The following is a 22,461-nucleotide window of genomic DNA, read 5'->3' on the forward strand; positions in this document are numbered from 1 at the left end:
TAGAAATGACGCTTTTTTCGCTTTTGAATCTTCTTTCAGTGACAACCACTAGCTTAACAAATACAGTACCATCACAGTATAAAGAGGGACAGTAGAACTACTTTCCGAAAAATTGAAAGTAAAATCTTTCAACGCGCATGGCGACCGCGCAAGGTTCCCAGTCGCTAGACCACCACTCGTGCATTGCTTGTCGCGTAGAAACGTACGGGTTTTAACAGAGAAAACCCGCATCCACCACTGGTGAATTACTAATTGCGTACTGCCGGTATTACTCCTTGAGATCAAAGTACCGACACAGAAGAGGTTTTACTGTCCCTCTTTATACTGTGGTACCATGATAAATACCGCGAAGATCTATGATTCTGCCTTTTATAATAATAAACAAACGCTTTTTCTCCATGTGAAAAACGCAAACAGTGACGTGTACACATGTATCCGCGAATGAAAGACAAGCAAGACAACCCATTTTGCTCCTCCATAAACCATCGTTTATAAAACCTGCCTATGTGATGATTATCGCAAATAAAATAACAGTAGTTATATTATTTGTAAGCTTCTTTATAAATCTGACAGATAATGTCTTTTACCATAATTGCATCTCCTAATCCATTTGAACCACACATACAGTAGGAAAAATGAAAGAATACCCATGAACGAACATATAAAACGCGCTGTATTTTCCTGTCACTGTGTCACACAAAAACTTGGCCAGCGCAAGTACATGTAATAATTATTATTACATGTACTTGCGCTGGGCAATTTTCTTTGTGACACGGTGACAGGAAAATACAGCGTGTTTTATATGTTCGTTCATGGGTATTCTTTCATTTTTCCTACTGTACATATAGTACAGTCCTATTAACTCGGGCTTGTTTAACTACACTCACTGTTGTATATAGTGTTGCATATGTTTAATGTAGGTAAATATATGATCGTAAGTTGGCTACAGGTGACAAGGGAGTGGTCTTGTCACTTGACGTTGACATTTTTAGATTTAGGGCCGATTTCTCATATCGAGTTCAACTCCAGTTTAACCTGAACTTTTAGTAAACGTCAGTTTAAAGTCAAAATCGTCTTTCTCAATTCCCGTTCAACCGATGGCAGTTTAAACTTGAACGATGCTTGAACGGTGGAATTCGGCCGTTCAAAGATTTCAGAACTCAGTTCAGATGATTTCATGGACTACGCATGCGTTGTATTAACACGAAACGCTGTCATAATATAAATATATCCTATTTTATTATATTAAGCCTAACGATAAACGATAACATTATTTGTGTTTTTATAATATTTATTTATAATTATTAAAATGACTATTTGACTATAAATACTTAAATTTAACTTTATTCAAAAACAGCATAAAAAAGGTAGTTCAAAATGGCGACAGTTTTTTGCCTTTTGCCATCTATTGGCATTTCTCGAAAGCTGTAGAACGAGCACTGACATGAACGCGCAATGAGAAATGCATTCCAAACAGAACCGGAGATCACCTGTGAACCCGGTTCAACTGAACCATAGATTAACGCAGGTATGAGAAATCGACCCTTAGACATACTTGTAATCTTGTAAACAATACATACATGGAGTTCTTAATAAATTATAATAAAACAAGATATTTATTTATATTAACAATATACCAGATATAACATGGTGTCAGGTGTAAAATAACAGTATGATATAACTAGAGACTGGAAAATATGCACTAAAAAATGTCTAAAATATGCATGCAATATGCATTTTAAAACAAGCTGAATATGCACAATTAACATGCAAATATGCATTTATATATGCACTTATTTTTATATGAATAATTTTATGGTTTACGTTAAATACATAAATAAATAAAAAATAATAAAAATAAATAAATAGGTTTGAATTTAAACCAAATTGTATTATTATTTCTTAATATATTTTTTTAACTTCAGGTTTTGTGACAAATAAAACGGCAAAATATTTTATTTTGACCACAAGATAAATAAGAGTACAATAAAATAAATGTACATATTTTTATTGTTACAATATTGATTCATATTTTCTAAACTAATATTATAAAAAGAGTACAATAAAACAAATTTACATATTTTTATTGTTACAATAAATAATCATATATTGATTCATATTTTCTAAACTAATATTATGTCTTCTATCTGTTAATATTTGTTTATAGGCAGAAAAAGATCTCTCAACGTCACAAGATGTAATTGGGGCATATTTAAACTTTGCTATTAGAGACGGATCCATATTAATATTTTCATCGAAGTTTCCAAAATTGATTATATTATTTATTGAACGCAATAAAGTGAAACCCTCATTTTTGTTTAAAACGTCATCAAGTTTATCTTTAATTTTTACTCCAATTTCCCCATTCAGATTTGTTATTTTCTGTTTAACCGAATCAACAATAGACATACTATTGTGAAGACATAAATTTTGAGCCTCTAATTTTGTAATTGAACTTTCAATGATATCGAAATTCGATTTTATATACAACAATTGATTTTTAATAGACTTTTCTTTAAAAATATTTTGACAGTTATCAATAGCGGTACAAGTCGGATCAAAACTTGAAATAACGCTTTTGATGTCGTCGTAGTGTTCAGATAAAAATATAGCACTTTTAAGCCAAGTTCCCCATCTGGTTAATACTGGTTCTGGTGGTAAAGGAATATCGGGAAGCATCTCCCTATATACCTGTACACGTAGTGGTGCTTTCAGAAATACTTTTTTTACATTATTTATTAAGGTGTTTACATTGGGAAATTCAATTCTAACTTTCTCTGCAACTCTGTTTAGGCCGTGCGCCAAACATGTACAGTGAATTAAATTAGGGAAAAAGATTTTAAGATTGGATGCAGCTTTCATCATATATGAGGCGGCATCACTAAGCATTAATAATATTTTTTCAAATGGTACTTGATCAGGTAAAAAAAAATTTGTTAGGGATTCGTTAACAAATCTAGCTATTGTAGCATAGTTTGTTTTTTCCAAACATTTTACACTAATTAAGTATGAGTTTTTAAAATCGCCAGAGTCGTTAAGAACTCCAACAATTAGATTCGCAATTTGTCGACCCTTTGTATCCGTTGTTTCGTCGACGGAAATCCAAAGATAATCGGCTTTTAACTGATTTTTAATACTCGTCATCACATCTTTGTAACATGCACTGACATATTTTTTCCGAAGAGTTGAAGAACTTGGTATTTGAGCTGGTTTATCTTTAATCTTGCAATAAGTTTTGACACGATTTATGTTCTAACTTGTGCAGAGGGATATTGCAGTTCAAAAAAAAATGGCATAAATCCTTTGCAAAGGTTTCTTGCCCAACTGACGTATTCTGAATCTGCAAACTGTTCTGTAGAATCTGCTGGCGAGGTTTATTATCATTTTTTGATAGCTTAGTTTGGTGAAGTGAAGTTTTTATGTGTTGAACTACTTGGAATTTCTTTTGACATGGAATCTGGAATATAATGATAATGATGTTTTAGATGTTTTCGTAAATAGATACCTACATTAAAATGATCAAACTTTTTAAACCTCCCCCAATTTTTTTTTATTTCTCAAAGTGAAATTGAAATCGTCAAACAATAAAGTACAGTCAGTGTACCGTAGTATACAGGGTGGGCCACTCTCAACACCTCGCTCTGTATAAGCCAAACCGTTGCGAACTTTAAAAAACAGTTTTTGAAGAAATGGGACGGTTTGTCATTTTAGAATAGACAGACACATAGATGTGCAAAGAAGTTTGATAAGTTTAAAAATCTATTGAAGTGGAGAACTTACCTTTTTATCACAAATGGTGCAAAACATACTTTCACTGTCGATAACTTTTAGATGATTGTTACTTCCAATCCAACTTCTGAGAAGACTTGATTTTTCCCTTGCTACTTTAGGCATTTTCACAATAATAATAAAATGATTTTTTTACACAGTATAGTCAATAACTTGCAATCACAAAAGTTGAATAATCGGCGATTGATTTAAGACTAACCATTCATAAAATAAAATAATCTATCCTACCCTTAAAACAGTGTTGCCAACTCGACCAATATAGTATTTGCCAAACCTCACAAGAATGATGGAATGATCAGTTCAACAGTAGGTATTCCATTATCAACTAATAAAAAATCCCTATAGCAAGCATAACCCAGTACAGATAAATTATTTGTTTTAAAAAATGCTGAAACATGATCCTGTAGTTAATAGTAATCTCATGGTCCACAGACATAAGTACTAATATAAACATTATTGAAGGCGAAGGGATTTGCTGATGTAGGTGTGTATGTGTGAATGGTTAAATATTTTTTGTTAGGAATCAGATTTGACTCACTGATATCAGTTTCAAGTTCCTGTGAGAGAGTTCCTAAGTTGTTTTAGTAATTGTAAGGCCAACATAAAAATTTGTTCTGAATTAGAAGATTTTCGATTTTTACTAAATAATTTTTATATTATTTAATATGCTAGAAAATATGCTATATCGATGGCCTAACTGCAATACCCCGTATCTGACAATTTTGAGATTTTGAGAGTTTCATTGCATTAGGTTTGTTGGGTTGCCTAGCATGTTGTGTCAGAACCCTGTATCATACAAAAAATAAGAAAGCCTTGGAAATTGCTTTTATTTAATATCCCGTATTGCTTATCAGAAGACATGCGCATAAAAATATCCCGTATCTGTCAGTTGTACATTGCATTCTTCTACAACCTACACGTGTGTGATTTTATTTAGCTGTTCAGTGAATTAATTATATTTCAAAGGTAAGTTTTACCACTATTTTTATTAAAAATATATTTCCACTGGTATTTTTATAAATTATAATTAACCTAGGATATTATAACTTGATAAAAGAGTCTAATATTGTGAGACCTTACAATACGGGATATTGACTGCTTGTTGTGAACAGATTTGCATACTAATTTTTAGTGGACACGGGCTATTATTATAATATTGTGCGTTACGTGGCATCAAAATTTAAATTCTTTGATATTAGTTTATTAAAAAACGGAAATGAAAAGGCGAAATAGAGATTTCGCTTGTTTGATATTGTGTGTAAAGGTACTGTTTTTAATATGAATCTAGTCTACACTGAGAAACATTTAAAAACAAAAACCTCAGTTAGGTATACAGGTTGTAATAGATATTCTAGTCGGTTCGCTAAACTCAGACACAACTGGCTAGTGATTTTAGTAAGTATTTTTTTTTTGTTTTTGGCCAATTTTGCTGACATTGGGAAAATTACTAACTATTTAGTAATTATTAACTGTAACTATGTTTTTGCCAATTTTACCAAATTGGCAAAATTACTTACTAAAATCACTATCCAGTTGTGTCTGAGTTTAGCGAACCGAGTATATTAGTACAAATAAGAGATTTATTGCCCCTATGTTTTATCAAATTTTTTTCTTGTTTTGACTTGCCTTATTATCCATTAAAGTATTTATTTGTGCTCATATCTTTTACAATCTCTATAAGATTAAGTTATCTTAATTATGTTTTTTTTTTCAGATGCAGGCAACTCGATCACACAGAATTTTGTCTATGGTTTAAATCGAAAAGAAAATAATAATCAACAGCCTTCTAGCAGTATCAAGCAAGTTTCTGAAACTGCTGTATTCACTGAGTTCAGTGAAGTCTATAAAGTAAGCGCCACAAATGGGACCCTAATACCGATAGAAGGAGATTTTCGAGATACTACTGATTGGCACGATACTGAAAATATCTCCATTTTGCTGAGCAACGTTTAACAGCAAATATTTCAAGATGAAGTCCTCGGTGAAGTCGCACATGAGCATCTTGTAGAAACTGATGAAAGAACAGAAAACATTAATTCAAGTCCTGCATACTTAGAACAGAGAAAAATTCAACAGCAAATATTTCAAGATGAAGTCCTCTGTAAAGACACACATGGGCAACTTGTAGAAACAGATAAAGTAACAGAAAATACTAATCCAGATACTTATTTAAAGCAAACTCATTTATTGGAAATAGGCAATTTGCACCTTAACCACGGTTCAAGCATCACCTCTGAGGATTCCAATCAAAACAACGATTATATCCTTGAAGAAGATCCCGATTTTTTAGATAAAACTGCTAATAATGAAGAGAAAACAGACTGTGCGAGGAGCTCAGATGAAGATTCCAATCAAAACGACGACGATTATATCCTTGAAGAAGATCCCGATTTTTCAGATAAAACTGCTAATAATGAAGGGAGAAGAACCATCAAGAAGTGGAACCTATTACTATTATTTAAGGAACAAAACTAATGAAAAAAAGAGAGTCTGCAAGAAAATGTTCTTGAATACGTTCGATTTAAAAGAAGACATGGTTCATGATTGGTTAAAAAAGACAGAGTATGGGCTTATTTGTATAAGAGAAGACAACTCAAACACAAGTGCGGATCAAAGAAGATCAAATAATTTTAATAAAGGAAAAATAAATTGTCTGGTTGATTGGATTAACATGCTACCTAAGATGGCCTCTTATTATTGTCGCAAGGACACAAAGAAAAAATATTTAGAGACAATTTTTCAGACCAAAGCTCAATTATATAGAGAGTATTTAAAGCACTGTGATAATAACAGTCTGGAAAAATTATCGTATGCTATTTTTGACCAAATATTTTGCGACTTAAATCTAAGTTTGTACCAGCCAAAAAAAGACTGGTGTGATACCTGTAGCGCATTTTAAGTTAAGAATATCGACCAGTTTGCTTACGCATCACACCTAGAGTGAAAAAATCTAGCAAGGGAAGAGAAAGCCAAAGATAAAGAAGATGCCATCAACCACAAAAATTACACTTTTACAATGGACCTTCAAGCTGTAAAAAGCTGCCCCGTCTTAAACGCAAGTGCCATATATTATAAAAAGAAACTAACAGTTCACAACTTCACTATGTATAACTTAAAAAATCATGAAGCCTCTAATTATTGGTGGGATGAAACAGAAGGAGATCTGTGTGCATCTACTTTTGCTTCCATCATTATACACCATATTGAAGAAAACTGTAATGACCGAAAATTACCTGTTATTCTCTGGTCTGATGGGTGCTGTTACCAGAACAGAAACTCTACACTTTCCAACGCGCTTCTAAATCTTTTTATAAAAAGTGGCCAAATTATTATTCAGAAATATCTTGAGAAAGGGCACACCCAGATGGAGTGTGATAGTGTTCATCATCTAATAGAGATGAAACTTAAAATTCGTAAAATTTTTCTTCCACACGATTATATTTATAACATGTACTGAAGAAGCGCGGATAAAACCAGCTCCGTTTAAAGCGCAGATGCTTACTCATACATTTTTTAAAAAGTATGCATCCTGCGAACTTGCGTATAGAAGTATTCGACCTGGAAAGATGAAGAACGATCCGACCGTCACAGATCTCAGGGTATTAATATACGATCCAGAGAAAAAAAAATTTTGTTCAAAACTAATTTCAAAGACGATTTTAAGCCATTACTAGTACAGACTGTCAATCCCAAAGGTCTAGAAATGTCGTCGTACCCTAACTTACATAACCAAAGACTAAGTATAAAGAGTGATATATATATATATATATATATATATATATATATATACACTCACAGACAAAAATATTGCATATTTTATTTTTGAAGTATATCTTTTTCCTTTTAAAAAAATTTGTACTTTTTATTGCTAAATAAGTTGAGCTGAACTAGCCTACGTATATTTATTGTCAAGTAACTTGCATATTGCAGAGTTACAACTAATTTGTAGAGAAATTAATGAAATAGTCTGATTTTGATTATAACATTTAATTAGAAAAAGAAACAATAACGACAATATAACAATTTTTTACGGCAACATTGTAACAATTTAGTACCTAGTATTTCCTCCTCTAGCTCTAATGATGGCCTGCATCCTTCTAGGCATGCTCCGCAGAATGTCTTGGATGGTTTCTTGCGGAAGTCGATTCCATTCTTCCTGTGCAGCAATTCTTAATTCTGCAATTGAGTTTGGAGCTGGATTTCTTGCTCGTATACGTCTTTTTAGGATGTCCCATATATGTTCTATGGGATTTGCATCAGGGCTAATTGGTGGCCAGTCTAGAGCCTCAACTCCAACATCCTCAAGATATTGTATGACTGTTCCTGCGGTATGTGCACGGGCATTATCATGCATTAGCACAAAGTTCTCATACCCAATAAAGCCGGCATAAGGAAAAACATGTTCTTCAAGGATGTTCCGTATGTACCAGTCAGCATTCATTCGAATATTCACCTCAATAAGCTCCGTGCGACCCTCCCAACTAATGCCACCCCATAGCATTATGGAACCGCCACCAAAATTAACATGTTGTACAAGATTACATTCTGCGAAACGTTCCCCAGACCTTCTGTATACTCGATCACGTCCATCTGGCTTCCATAATTGTATCCTCGTTTCATCTGTGAAAAGAACTCTTCTCCATTGATGTTCGTTCCAGTTAACGTGGGCTCTTGCAAAGTGCAACCTTTGAGTTTTATGCCGTGGTAGAAGAAGTGGAACTCTGGCAGGCCGTTTTGGATTCAAACCAACCTCTTTAAGTCTTCGAGTCACAGTTTTGGCACTTACATTAACTTGTCTTGTGATCAGTAACTCATTTTTGAGATAAGAAGCTGTAAGTGTACGATTTCGCAAAGATTTAAGTCTTAAATATTGGTCATCTCTTGGAGTTGTACATCTTTTTCGTCCTTGACCAGGTCGCCTTTTGTATTCCCCAGTCTCATTGTATCGCTTTACTATACGAGAAACAGTCGACTGATGGATATTCGCTATCCACGCAATATCTTCTTGTGTGTAACCCTCATTTCTTAAAGTAACAATTCTAGCACACACTACCTCACTTAAATGTGCCATATCGGCACGAAAACTGCAGAATCGAAAAATAAAACTCTCCAACTGACATATTCTAACTGACAATTCAACAAAACAAGAATTGTCAAGTCGCCAAAGCACACTTTCCATACTATGCAATGTTTATTAATTTGTTACATTATTGCACATTCAGTTATAAAGACTATATTTAACCATTTATTTATCTCTAATAAATTAAAATACATCAAATAAATAAATAAATAAAATAAATAGATAAATAAATAAATAAATAAAATACTTAACATTTCAAAGATAAAAAATAAACAAATAATAACGATTGAAGATAAAATATGCAATATTTTTGTCCATGAGTATATATATATATATATATATATATATATATATATATATATATATACTCATTTACAAGACCTTAAGGTACTTTTACCTACCGACTGTCACATGTTTTACAACAATTTACCCAAAGATAACAAGATTTAGGTGGACATCTTAAAAATTTTTAGTTTAGTTACTTGTTTTGAGAAAGTTATTAAACCTAATTTTCCTTTAAAGTTTTAGTTACATATTTTTTTACTGTTTTACTTTACATTTATGTTTGTAACATTGTAACTTCTAATAAACTTGTTTTGTACCAATTTTTGTTTTGTTTTTACTACCTGTTAAATTAATACTAAAATCCCGTATCTAAAATTTATGTTACAACATTTTTGACAATACCCCGTATCTACAGAAAAAAACTCAAAATACTGCAAAATGTACTTTTTCAACTTTTATTTACTAAAAAATGAAATTATTCATTTTAAGGTCAAGAAAAAAGTCTTGTGTTCATTCATTTTTTTGTTTAAAATCATATTTTGTCTCTCCTGTAAAATTCACTTTTTTCAGATACGGGTTATTACAGTTAGGCCATCGATATGCTAAACAAGAAATAAATAAGCTAAACAACACAAAAATATGCCAAATCTAGCATAAAATAAGCTAAATTGGCAACGCTGCCTTAAAATTTCGTTTTGGTTGGTTTTCCCAGAATAATTCATAGTTGGCCGACACCAGCAGAAAGTACAGGTAATATTTGTAATGTTATTCAAAATATAATCGGTATTTACTTAGGTAATTTGTAAATTCTGAGAAGTCTATAAATCTTAAATATCCGGATAATGATACCTGCAGCTATAAATAACGCCCATTATGTTTATGGGTACAACAACAAAGGAGCTTAACAGCAAAATATTTACTTTCACATTTTATTTTAATGGATGTTGATGTTACTAATATATACCTTATTTTTAAATGGGGTAGAGTAAATTCCCATCAAAATATGCATTTATATGCTCTTAAATCTCCAAATATGCAAGGCATATGCATTTATGAAAAACATGAGAAATATGCAGCATATATATGCATATGCATTTTGCATATAATCCAGTCTTTAGATATAACTTATAACAGCTATAAGTGTGAAGTCAACAAATTACTATAAAAGTAAGGTTCAAGGTTCCTAAGAAAATGGAGGGAATGAGTATGATGAAACCCCCAAAAGAGTTAATACTAACTGGAGAAGCCGCCAATTGGAAGAAGTTCAAGCAGCAGTTCGAAATATATATGAAGGCAACTCAATATGATCAAAAAGATGATGAAACAAAAATAGCAATATTCATGAATGTGGCAGGAGAAGAAGCCCTAGATATTTACAATACATTTGATTTAAGTGCCTCAGATAGAAAGAAATATGCAGTACTAATACAGAAGTTTGAGGAGTATTGTTTACCAAGAAAAAATGTAATAATGGAAAGTTTTAAGTTCTTCAGTAGAGTTCAGAAACCTGGAGAGTCTTTTGATCAGTTTGTAACAGATTTGAAAGTCCAAGCCAAATTATGTGAATTTGGAGAACAAGAAGAAAGGTTGATTCGAGATAGAATAGTTATAGGGGTAGATGATAACGCCTTACAAGAAAGAATGTTACGAGAAATAGATTTAACTTTGAGAAAAGCAATAGAAATGTGCAGGGCTACAGAGGCAGGTAAAATTCAATCAAAATTTTTGCAAGAAAAAGAAGTAAATGATGTTAGAAAAAATGAGTTCCCACGTAATAAGGTACAGAATGACCCAGAAGGAAGAACTTTTAGCTGTGGTAGGTGTGGCAAAAATCACAGACCAAGAGAATGTTCAGCTTATGGAAGAAAATGTGCAGCATGTAATGGTATGAATTATTTTGCAGCAGTGTGCAGACGATACAAACAAGGTGAAAGAAACATTGGTACAAACACAACAAGAAAGAAGGTATTTGAGTGTACTGAAGAGGAAGAGGACACTTTTTTAGGTTTAGATTCTTTGTTTACAGAAGTAAGTACAGAAAACAATATAATAGATAGTTTTCAAAGACAAAGTCAACAATGGTATCAGAAAGTCGAGGTAGGTGGTTTAAATATAGATTTTAAGTTGGATACAGGGGCTGAATGCAGTACACTACCAGAAAAGTACTTTTTAGAGTTGAGTAAAATGAATAATATAGTATTGGAAGAGAGTAGAACAATGTTAGTTGTGTATAATGGGAGTAGATTTAAACCTTTGGGATCAGTAACACTAGTGGGTAAAATAGGCTCTGTTGAGGCCAATATTAAATTTCTGGTAGTGAATGTGGCATCAGTACCCATATTAGGGTTACAGGATTGTATAAAGTTTAATTTAGTTGAACGTGTTAAAGTAGATTTTGTAACTAATAGTCAAAAAAGCCACATGAAAGAAAGGGAAAAATTCTTAAAGAAAAATGTTGAGGTTTTTTCAGGGCTGGGAAGTATAGGAAGTTATAAAATGAGGTTGGCTGATAATGCTGAGCCTGTAATAAAACCAATTAGAAGAATTCCAGAATCAATTAAAGATCAGTTAAAGGTTACTTTATCAGATTTGGAAAACAAAGGTGTAAAAGCAAAAGTAAATACACCAACATTGTGGTGTCACAATTTAGTAATAGTAGAGAAACCCAATAAGACTTTAAGATTGTGCTTAGATCCTAAAGAATTAAACAAATGTATACTAAGAGAAAGATACTTGATTCTCAGTCCTGACGAAATCTATAATAGATTAGCGGGTAAACAAGTCTTTAGTGTTTTAGATTTAAAAGATGGGTTCTTTCAAGTAGTACTGGATAAGCAGAGCAGCTACATATGTACATTTGGTACTCCTTTCGGCAGATATCGCTTTAAAAGAATGCCTTTTGGCATATCATCAGCACCGGAGGTAATGCAAAAATTAAACACCAACATCTTTGGTGACATACCAGGAGTTGAGGTTTATTTTGATGATATCATTGTAGCAGGAGAAACCAATAAGGAGCATGATGAAATAATGGAAAAAGTTTTACTAAAAGCAAAGGAACATAACATTAAGTTTAATAGAAGTAAGTTAGAGTATAAAGTGGATCATGTAAAATATGTTGGTCTAATAATTTCTAAAACAGGAATTAAAGCAGATAATGAACAAGTTGAAGCAATATTAAGTTTAGAATCCCCTAAAAATGTAAAATCTCTTCAAAAATTTTTAGGAATGGTAAATTATCTGAGTAAGTTCATACCAAGGTATTCAGAGGACTCATTTCCTTTGCGTCAGCTGCTTAAAAAAGACATAGAGTGGCATTGGGGAGAAGTTGAAGAAAAAGCGTTTAGGCTATTAAAGAAAAAAATTAGTTGCGCTCCTACACTTAGCATTTTGGACAAGAATAATGAAATAGTGTTGCAAACTGACAGCTCAAATGTGGGTTTAGGATCTTGTTTGTTACAACAAGGGAAACCCATTTCGTTTTATTCACGAAGCTATACAGAGAGCCAAATTAGATGGGCTCCAATTGAAAAAGAGCTGTTTGCAATATGTGCAGCAGTGGAGAAGTTTCATCAATTTATTTATGGAAGGAAAGTAGTTGTGGAAACGGACCATAAACCATTGATTGTCATAGTAAGAAAAGATATAAGTAAAATTAGTACTAGATTGCAGAGAATGGTGCTCAAGTTATTAAAATATGACTTAGATATTAGATATATACCAGGAAGTAAGATGTATGTGGCTGACTTTCTGTCCAGAAACTGCTTAACAAATAATGCTAAGGATGAACCTACATTAGCTGATGTTGTTCATTGTATTGAAATAGACCTTCCAATATCGGAGTCTAGATTGAAACAGTCGGAGTCTAGATTGAAACAGTTACAGTCACATTCAATAAAAGATGAAGTTCTTAAACAGGTTGTTAGTTGGTATTTTGAAGGATGGCCGAAAAATAATAAAAATATTGCTGTTACTGAACTGAAAGAATTCTATAAAGTCAAAGATGATCTGCATGTCAAAGATGGTATAGTGTATTTTAATAATAAAATAGTAGTACCAAAGTCCTTGAGACAAGAAATGCTTAGTCTTTTACATGCAGGTCATATAGGAATAACTAAATGTAAAAAAAGGGCTAGAAGTTTATTTTATTGGGTTGGAATGTCAAGTGACATAGAAAAATTGGTTGAATCATGTAAGGCGTGTGAAAAATTCCGACCATCAAATACAAAAGAACCTCTCATGTCACATGATATTCCAGAACTGCCATTCTTGAAAGTAGGTGTAGATATAATGTATTTTGATGGCAATGATTATTTAGTTTTAGTAGATTATTTATCTAAATGGATAGAAGTGAGAAACCTTAGAGATAAAACAGCTCATAGTGTTACTGTAAAACTTAAAAACATTTTTGCAGTGCATGGTATTCCTAAATTTATAATTGCTGATAATATGCCATTTGCTAGTGTCAAATTCAAGGAGTTTGCAGAAAGTTATGGTATAAAAGTTATTAATTCAAGTCCGAGGTACCCAAAGTCAAACGGTTTAAGTGAGAAAGCAGTAGGTATAATAAAAAACATGATGAAAAAATGTAAAGAAAGTAAGTCTGATTTTTATTTAGCATTGCTCAATTACCGTAACACACCAGTGGCTGGATTAGATGTGAGCCCAAGTCAGATATTGATGAGTAGAATGCTGAGAAGTACCATGCCATGCACAGCAGAAATGTTAGAACCTAAAGTAGTAGAAAATGTTAGAGATAAATTGTTAGAAAACAAACAAAAGGTTGAAAAATATTATAATAACACAGCTCATGAAAGACCTCCATTTCAGCCGGGGGATAATGTGGTAATACAAAATTGGCCTAATAGAACGTGGTCTCCAGCTAAGGTACTACAGAGTCAAGGGCCCAGGTCATATGTATTACAAACAGACACAGGTAATACTGTTAGACGAAACTCAAGTCATATGAGAAAATCTAAACACCATTGTAATGTGTTACCGGATCACTCTGAGAATGTGACAGAGGTTGATCCTTGCACTAGTGCTGTGGCTGAGCCTTGTAATAATGAAGCTGGTTATGTGACAAGGTCTGGTCGCAGCATTAACAAACCAAGTAGGTTAAAAGATTATGTTTTGTAAAAAGGGGGGATGTTGTATATAGTGTTGCATATGTTTAATGTAGGTAAATATATGATCGTAAGTTGGCTACAGGTGACAAGGGAGTGGTCTTGTCACTTGACGTTGACATTTTTAGATTTAGACATACTTGTAATCTTGTAAACAATACATACATGGAGTTCTTAATAAATTATAATAAAACAAGATATTTATTTATATTAACAATATACCAGATATAACACTCACTGGCACAAAATTCCGCCACCCAAAATTTTTGATTAAGTTTGACAATTTATAACTTTACTATTTGTACTCCGATTTTCAAGATTCTGGCATCAGTTTCCAGGTACGTGTTTTGGCGTCGTTTGTTATTATTTCGGTAGTAATTTTTTTTTGCTTAGATGATATGATACGGGGGTGAATGGAAGCATTGTATTTTCTCCCAACTTTAAAAAATTCTGTGAAAAAATTGGAGGGCTGATTTTGTTACATACTCCTTTTGTATTATTCTGGAGATATTCTGCTTTAAGATTCTGCTTTTTGAATTATCCGAATATCTCATTTCTTGTAAGAGCTGTACAATTTTTTGTAAATAAAAACACTGATTGACCCATAAACATACATATCTTACATAGAGGTTGGATTGATAAGATTAGAATGGCCCGCATGCAGCCCAGATCTCAATCCTATTAAGCACTTATGGGAAAAAGTCGCTATTCGCCGTCTCCTAAGCCTCCAGAAAATTTGGTAAAGTTATTGTCCTGGTAGAGGAATATCGGACTATTCCCCAGGCAAGGATAACACATCTTTATTCGATGTCAAACAGATTGCGAGCAGTCGTTTCAACGAGAGGTGGACATACCCGCTATTGAATTGCTTTGTTGTTAATTTTGTTTTGTGTTGTTAATTTTAGTGCGTTTGGTATTTATAATTAAGTAAACCTTCAAAGCAGTGTTTTTATTTACAGCTTTTAAAAGAAAAGAGATATTCGGATATTTCAAAAAACAAAATCTTAGGGATACCTCCAGGATAATACAAAATGAGTATGTAATAAAATCAACCCTCTAATTTTTCCACAGAATTTTTTAAAGTTAGGAGAAAATACAATGCTTTCAATCGCCCCCGTATAATAGACCAGAACTAAGCTGTAAAAAAAACGTGTATTTTTGAATGTGAGAGGTGGCATTCAGATTTTTGCAGATAAAGTTAGGTGACACCTTCAGTAATAATAATTGACTTATGCTCCTTCTCAAATATGCCCGGAACATTATTAAAAAAATTAAAATATTTAAAAATTTCAAAAAACATCGATTTTTTTCTGCTTTCTTTGCTTATAACTTTAAAACGGTTCGTTTTGGAACAAAGTCATACTACAATAAAATAAAGATAATTGAATTTTGTATGACATACGACTGGTCAAAAATGTCTTAAGGTATTAACTTTTCTGCAATATAGCAATAAATACAAAATAAGGGGGCAAAATACGCCTGTTGTTTTTCAATGTTTCTTAACCACTTTGGTGGCACTTAGAACCTTAGTAATTCGCTTAGAAAATTCTTATAACTTACTTAAATGGTCTACCAAATTTCATTAAAATCGACCTAATAGATTTTGCATAATAAATTTGCAATTTAAATGTTTTTAAAAAAGTTCAAATTTTTTAAAATCTTTCTAAACAAAAAGGAGACCATTTAGAAGTTGGCTAATTTTTTTACATATTAAAAGGGTGCTCTATCTATCTAATACACTTTACAGAATTAAAATCGGATTATTTAAGGCGCCTCAGCAATGTTTTAAAATTATAAACAATTTTTTGGCTTATAAACAAATAGCTTTGTTTAATAATAAAAAAATTAATTTTTAGCAATACAAATAATTAAAACCGGTATAATTTGACTTACATTCAAATGCTGTCAGCAGAATTGCTATTTTATTATTTAATCAAAAGTTATTCTCGTTCAAAATTGCAATTCTTCGATTTTTTGAATGTTCCACCGCGTTTATCTCGAAAACTATTGGTAAGGACATAACAAGTAAGTCGAGGTGGATGTGTAGGTCGCGGTAGATGCCACTAGTTAAATCGCGGTCGATGTCTACAGCACATAGCAAGGAGGTCACCTTCGCTGTCAGTCGAGCTAGAACCACTATCAAGTGAAGTAGTTTAATGAAATTTGAATGACAAAAAGACTGTGCTTTTGCGATGTTGTGTCAGTCAAGTTATGATAGTGATGAAATGCCAGCTGTAAATAATCAGATCCTCCTTCATATTTCAAAAATTTACTGAATTTAATTACTTTAGAAATTCAAAAATAAACTAAATACAAAAAAGGGATTATATAAAAAGTATCAACTCAGATAGCGCAGGTAATAACAACTTGGCTTCTAACAACGAATCAATCACAGGAAAGCATCACAGGGCCGCGCAGTAGACATCCATGTAAAAAAAACTCAAAAGAATCGATGTAAACCTCCTGGATGGCATCGCGCTAAACCTCCACCGCGACTTACCTGCTCTGTTCGCTTCCATTCATTACAATGTGTTTGTTTTACATGGATGTCGACATCGACCGCGACCGACAGCTACAGCTCCACCGCGACTTAGTTGTTCTGTGCTTACCCTTAGGGTAAGAACACAGCAAGTAAGTCGAGGTGGATGTGTAGGTCGCAGTAGATGCCACTAGTTAAGTCGCGGTCGATGTCGACAGCACATAGCAAGGAGGTCACCTGCGCTGTAAGTCGAGCTAGAACCACTATCAAGTGAAGTAGTTTAATGAAATTTGAATGACAAAAAGACTGCTTTTGCGATGTTGTGTCAGTCAAGTTATGATAGTGATGAAATGCTAGCTGTAAATAATCAGATCCTCCTTCATATTTAAAAAATTTACTGAATTTAATTACTTAAGAAATTCAAAAATAAACTAAATACAAAAAAGGGATTATATAAAAAGTATCAACTCAGATATCGCAGGTAATAACAACTTGGCTTCTAACAACGAATCAATCACAGGAAAGCATCCTTGTAGGCCACGCAGTAGACATCCATGTAAAACAAACTCAAAAGCATCGATGTAAACCTCCTGGATGGCATTGCGCTAAACCTCCACCGCGACTTACCTGCTCTGTTCGCTTCCATTCATTACAATGTGTTTGTTTTACATGGATATCGACATCGACCGCGACCGACAGCTACACATCCACCGCGACTCACTTGTTCTGTGCTTACCCTTAGGTCTGGATCCCGCGTATGAAAAAAAAGGTGATTAATAGCAAGCTGAAAATTTGTTAATAGCTTAAGGGTGTCTAGTCAGATAAGCTTTGATATATGGGAACACTGGAACAGGGGCAGTTTTAATTGTGGAACAGGTTAAAAATTTGTAACGGTCACACCTCGAAAACGGCACATTTATTTTGTCCGACAGAACAGACTTAAACTCTCCGAACAGAGATTAAACTCTCATGCAAAAATCAGACTGCTATTTATCACCTGTCATAACTCCTGTCATTTGACATATTCTACATGTTCCACTCATGAAAACGCCCATTTGGTGATAAATAGCAGTCTGATTTTAGCATGAGAGTTTAATCTCTGTTCGGAGAGTTTAAGTCTGTTCTGTCGGACAAAATAAATGGGCCGTTTTCGTGGTGTGACCGTTCCAAATTTTTAACCTGTTCCACAATTAAAACTGCCCCTGTTCCAGGGTTCCCATATATCAAAGTTCATCCGACTAGACACCCTTAAGCTATTAACAAATTTTCAGCTTGCTATTAATCAACTTTTTTTTTCATACGCGGGATCCAGACCTATATGATGCATCCTACGAAAAAACTTGTAAGAACATTTTTTGCTTAGAATTACCCAAGAAATACAAAAAAATGTTTTATTTTGCGAAAAATCGATGTTATGTAATTCCTCAAGTTCTTTGTTTATAACAATCTTATCGACATCCGGATCAACTGTTACCCAAAAAATTCGTGTTCTACGGGTCAAAATACATAAAAAAAACTTGGGTAAATCCATCTAAATAAAGGAGCCCGTAGCACCACCACCTGGACACAGCACTAATTTGTTTATAAGCCAAAAATTGTTTATAAGTTTAAAACATTGCTGAGGCTGCGTAAATAATCCGATTTCAATTCTGTAAAGTGCATTAGATAGCTGGAGTGCTTCTTTATATGTAAAAAAATTGACAAATCTTTGTATGTTCTAGTTTTTGTTGTGCAAGATTTTAAAAAAATTTAATTTTTTTAAAAAAGTTTAGATTGCAAAATTATTATGCAAAATCTAGTAAGTCAATTTTAATGAAATTTGGTGGACGGTTTTAGCACATTACAACATTTTACAAGACAGGCTTGTTTTGCCCCCTTATTTTATATTTATTGCCATTTTGCAGCAAGGGTGTTAAATTAAGACATTTTTAACCAATCGTATCTGATATAAAATTTAATTATCTTTGATTTATTCGTATACGACATTGTTCCAAATTGAATCATTTAATGTTCTAAACAAAGAAAGTAGAAAAAAAAACAAAATTTTTTGAAATTTTTAAATATTTCATTTTATTAATATTCCAGGCATATTTGAGAAGGAGCATAAGTCAATTATTATTAACGAAGTTATCACCTAACTTTATCCGCAAAAATCCGAATGCCATCTCTCACATCCACCTAAAAACAGATCCTTACTGGTCTATAATGCCATCTAAGCAAAAAATTTTTGTTACCGGAATAATAACAAACGACATGAAATCGTGTACATACCTATGTACAAACAGATGCAAGAATCTTGAAAATCGAAATACAAATAATAAAGTTATAAATTGTCCAACGTATTCTAATATTTTTAGTGGCGGAATTTTGTGCCGGTGAGTGTATATTGGTATCTTTTCAATATTTCTTTTATTTTGCAATGCTTGTTTTATTTTTCGTTCTCTTTAAGTTTATTAGTACAGAAAATCCTTACTTCTAACGACTTCATTATAAACATACATTCTACTTACAGACAACATTAAGCTTGAACGAGTCCTCTAAACCCACACCACTGAGCTTCGGATTTTCACCTACGCATTTGAAAATACTGTTATCGTCTTCAGGAACTGGTACGAAGGATATCGTAGTTATTACAGACGTTTCATTTTCTTGTGCGATGACCTGAAAAAAGCAAGAAATGAGAAATTGCATTTCACTGTTGTAACGGTGGTGCCATTAAGCGAACATGTAACTAGGCGAACACTAATATTTTCTTTGGGTTGTTTTGAAAAAGGATTCTTTCTACGTAGGTATCGATCAAGCTTATTCTAGATAAATTGGTTCAAAGAAAATAACAAAAAGAAAAATATCCTTGAAGTAGGTAATAACCATTTTAAGTTTATCTGTTTATTAAGGGGATGGGTACGTAGTTTCTGCTCCAATTCTATTCAAATAAGATTCATTTTTTTCGAATCCTGAGAAAACTAATAAGTATTTTTGAAAAATTTAGACGCCAAATGAAAGATTACGTTATTAGCGAGGGCAGAAAGTCCCGAAGAACTTCTATAATGTTTATTTTAATAAGTTGCAGGGGTGAAAAACTAAGAGAAAATTTAGTGTGATTTTTAATTTCAAGTATCTCATTCAAAATAAACTTTTTATTTATTCTAAGGGACTCTCGGTCCTCGGTAATAATTTAGTCTTTCATTCTGCTTTTAAATATTTCAAAAATATTTATTGGTTTTTTCAGTATTCGAAAAAAATGAACACAATGTCGTTGGTAATATTTTCCAAATCTATCTTTGTCATACAACGCACTCAGTCGAATAGAAAATTATCAGCATATTGTCACTCAGATAGTGACAATTATAAATATTTGACATGGCATCGGGAATATTTTGAGTTGTTGATTAAATAATATTGATAGTGTATTTGATAAATAATTCATTTAAGACGTGAACTTAATAAACAGTTATTTATTGATTATTATATATAGAAGATCCAAGCAGAGAATTCACCAGGATATATTCAGTGATCCAAGTATTTTGTTGTAAAAGATGTTCAAAATTGTAAGCGTTTCATAGTAAAAATATATTATTAAACAATCACTTTATCACTTTTCCTCTTTTCTCGATTGATTATTAGTTGTACAGTGGTATAAATGTTGTATAAATTATTACAATCACTGAATACATAGTTAGTGAAAAAATTATCATATTAATTAACTGAATTAATAATTAAAGCAATTAATTATACAAGTAACGGTAATCCAAGAACATTCAAAAGCCATCTTTAAAGGATTCTTTGTACGAAATTATTGATCAAGCTGATTCTAGATAAATTGGTTCAAAGAAAATAATAATAATAATAATGGTAAGGTAGCCCAAGCGGGGATTTTGCAATAATTACTCGAGCGCGTCAGATTATCACATAGGAGGAAACCTTGCACCCTGCAAATGTACCTCTACCATATTGGCTCTTAATACAGGGGAGTTCGTTAAGGAGGGTCCGAAAACAAAATCTATCCTAAAAAAACTCGAAATTGTCAGATTAAGATAAAGTAAGTTAAATACATTCAAAGCAGTGTATATTTAAAAAATCTGACGATTTGAGCGGGACGTAAGGAAATGAGTGTGTTATAAAGTTTCACAAAAAATGCGAATATTTCGCGAAATGAACGTCAGATCGAAAAACTAACAAATACTTCTTCAATATTTTTCAAAAATCTATCGAACGATATCAAACACGATCCCCCACGGAAAGGGGTGGGGGGTAAATTTAAAATTTTAAATACGAACCCCCCGATGTTTCGCGAAATGAACATCAGATCGAAAAACTGCAAAATACACGTATTCAATAGTCTTGAAAAATCTATAGAATGGCACACAACCCCCACGGAGGTGGGGTGGGGGGTTACTTTAAAATCTTAAATAGGAGCACCCAATTTTTATTGCAGATTTGGATTCTTTACGTAAAAATAAGCAACTTTTATTCGAGACATTTTTTCGAATTATGGATAGATGGCGCTATAGTCAGAAATAGCGATTGTTGGAAATGGATAATTAAATTAAAAAATGGAAAGTCCCCCACTTTATGGACAACTTATTTTAACTTTTTTTGGTTTCAGGACCTACTCTTCACAACCCAGTAGGTCCCCATAACGAGTAACAATTCGAGTAACTGCAAATTTAGCACACTTTCCTCCCCTACTATAAGAAAAATATCATTGAGCAATAACTTTTTAAATTCATCTGTTTATTAAAGTAAAAATATATACATAATGATTTTGAGTACACAATTATCTGAAATTTATTAACTTCGATAGAAAGGAGGTAGAGAGGAAAATATTATAAACATCCAAACAAAATATAACATACAACGGATCTCGAAAACAAATCCCGGTAAAAGGAAGAACGTATTTTACAAAAACAGGCAAGATTACCTCTAACTAAGAAAGAGAAAATTAAACTTAGTTCTTCCTCCTCATTACTTGAGCCCCTGACAGATTGTGCGGTGATATTCTAAATATTATTAACGTGCTGCATTCATTGGCTGCGATTCTGTACCAGATGGATGGCTATATGTATGGATTTTCCCTACATTTGGTCTGCTCATCATGTTAGACATCTTTCTCTTGGTGTTCGGCCTCGTTCCTTTCCTTTTGCTACAAACAGTTACATAGTATCTGTTATTTTGGCTATATAACCTAAATAATTTAGGTAGGTTCGGTTTACTTTTTTTAATAGTCTGTCTTATAGACAAAGCTCTTCCAGAATTTACAGATGAGTTCTGTATTATGTCAAGGACATGCCTAAAATTCTTCTCTAGAGCCGCATTTAGAAGTCTTCCAACTTACGTCTATTTTTTTAAGAGTCCATGTTTTAGTGTGCGGTATTCGTGAAAACAAGATTATTCTTATGCTGCTCCAGCAGCACATTTTCTATCGCTATTCTTCAGTTTTCCGATGAATTTCTGTATTTTTATAAGGACTAAAATACGATTGGTCTATTTTTGATGTTTTTGCGCTTATGAAGCACACTAAGCACCTGAATTCAATAACTTGCAAAGGCTATAGCTTTAGAATAATAGTTTTTTAAACCTAGGTCTCATTGATTTTTTTATCTACGCCCTGAGAACTATCATTCACCAAATTTTCGTTCAATTTGACCGGGACTGGTTTTCCATAAGGTTAGTTTCTGGGTCATTTAGATCTACAAATGCAA

The 22,461-nt window shown here is 32.8% G+C and overlaps 1 protein-coding gene across 2 annotated transcripts in view; it reads right to left on the bottom strand.

Moving 5' to 3' along the window:
• The window catches only part of LOC126880447 (synaptogenesis protein syg-2-like), an 832,444-nt gene that overhangs the window by 235,331 nt on the left and 574,652 nt on the right, over nt 1-22,461 (bottom strand). For both annotated transcript variants that reach the window (XM_050644308.1, XM_050644310.1), the window contains one exon: nt 19,270-19,420. In XM_050644308.1, the coding sequence (XP_050500265.1) occupies nt 19,270-19,420 (151 nt within the window). The remainder of the gene's footprint in view (nt 1-19,269; nt 19,421-22,461) is intronic.

The sequence above is a fragment of the Diabrotica virgifera genome, chromosome 2, assembly GCF_917563875.1.
Source record: "Diabrotica virgifera virgifera chromosome 2, PGI_DIABVI_V3a".
Lineage (NCBI taxonomy): Eukaryota > Metazoa > Arthropoda > Insecta > Coleoptera > Chrysomelidae > Diabrotica > Diabrotica virgifera.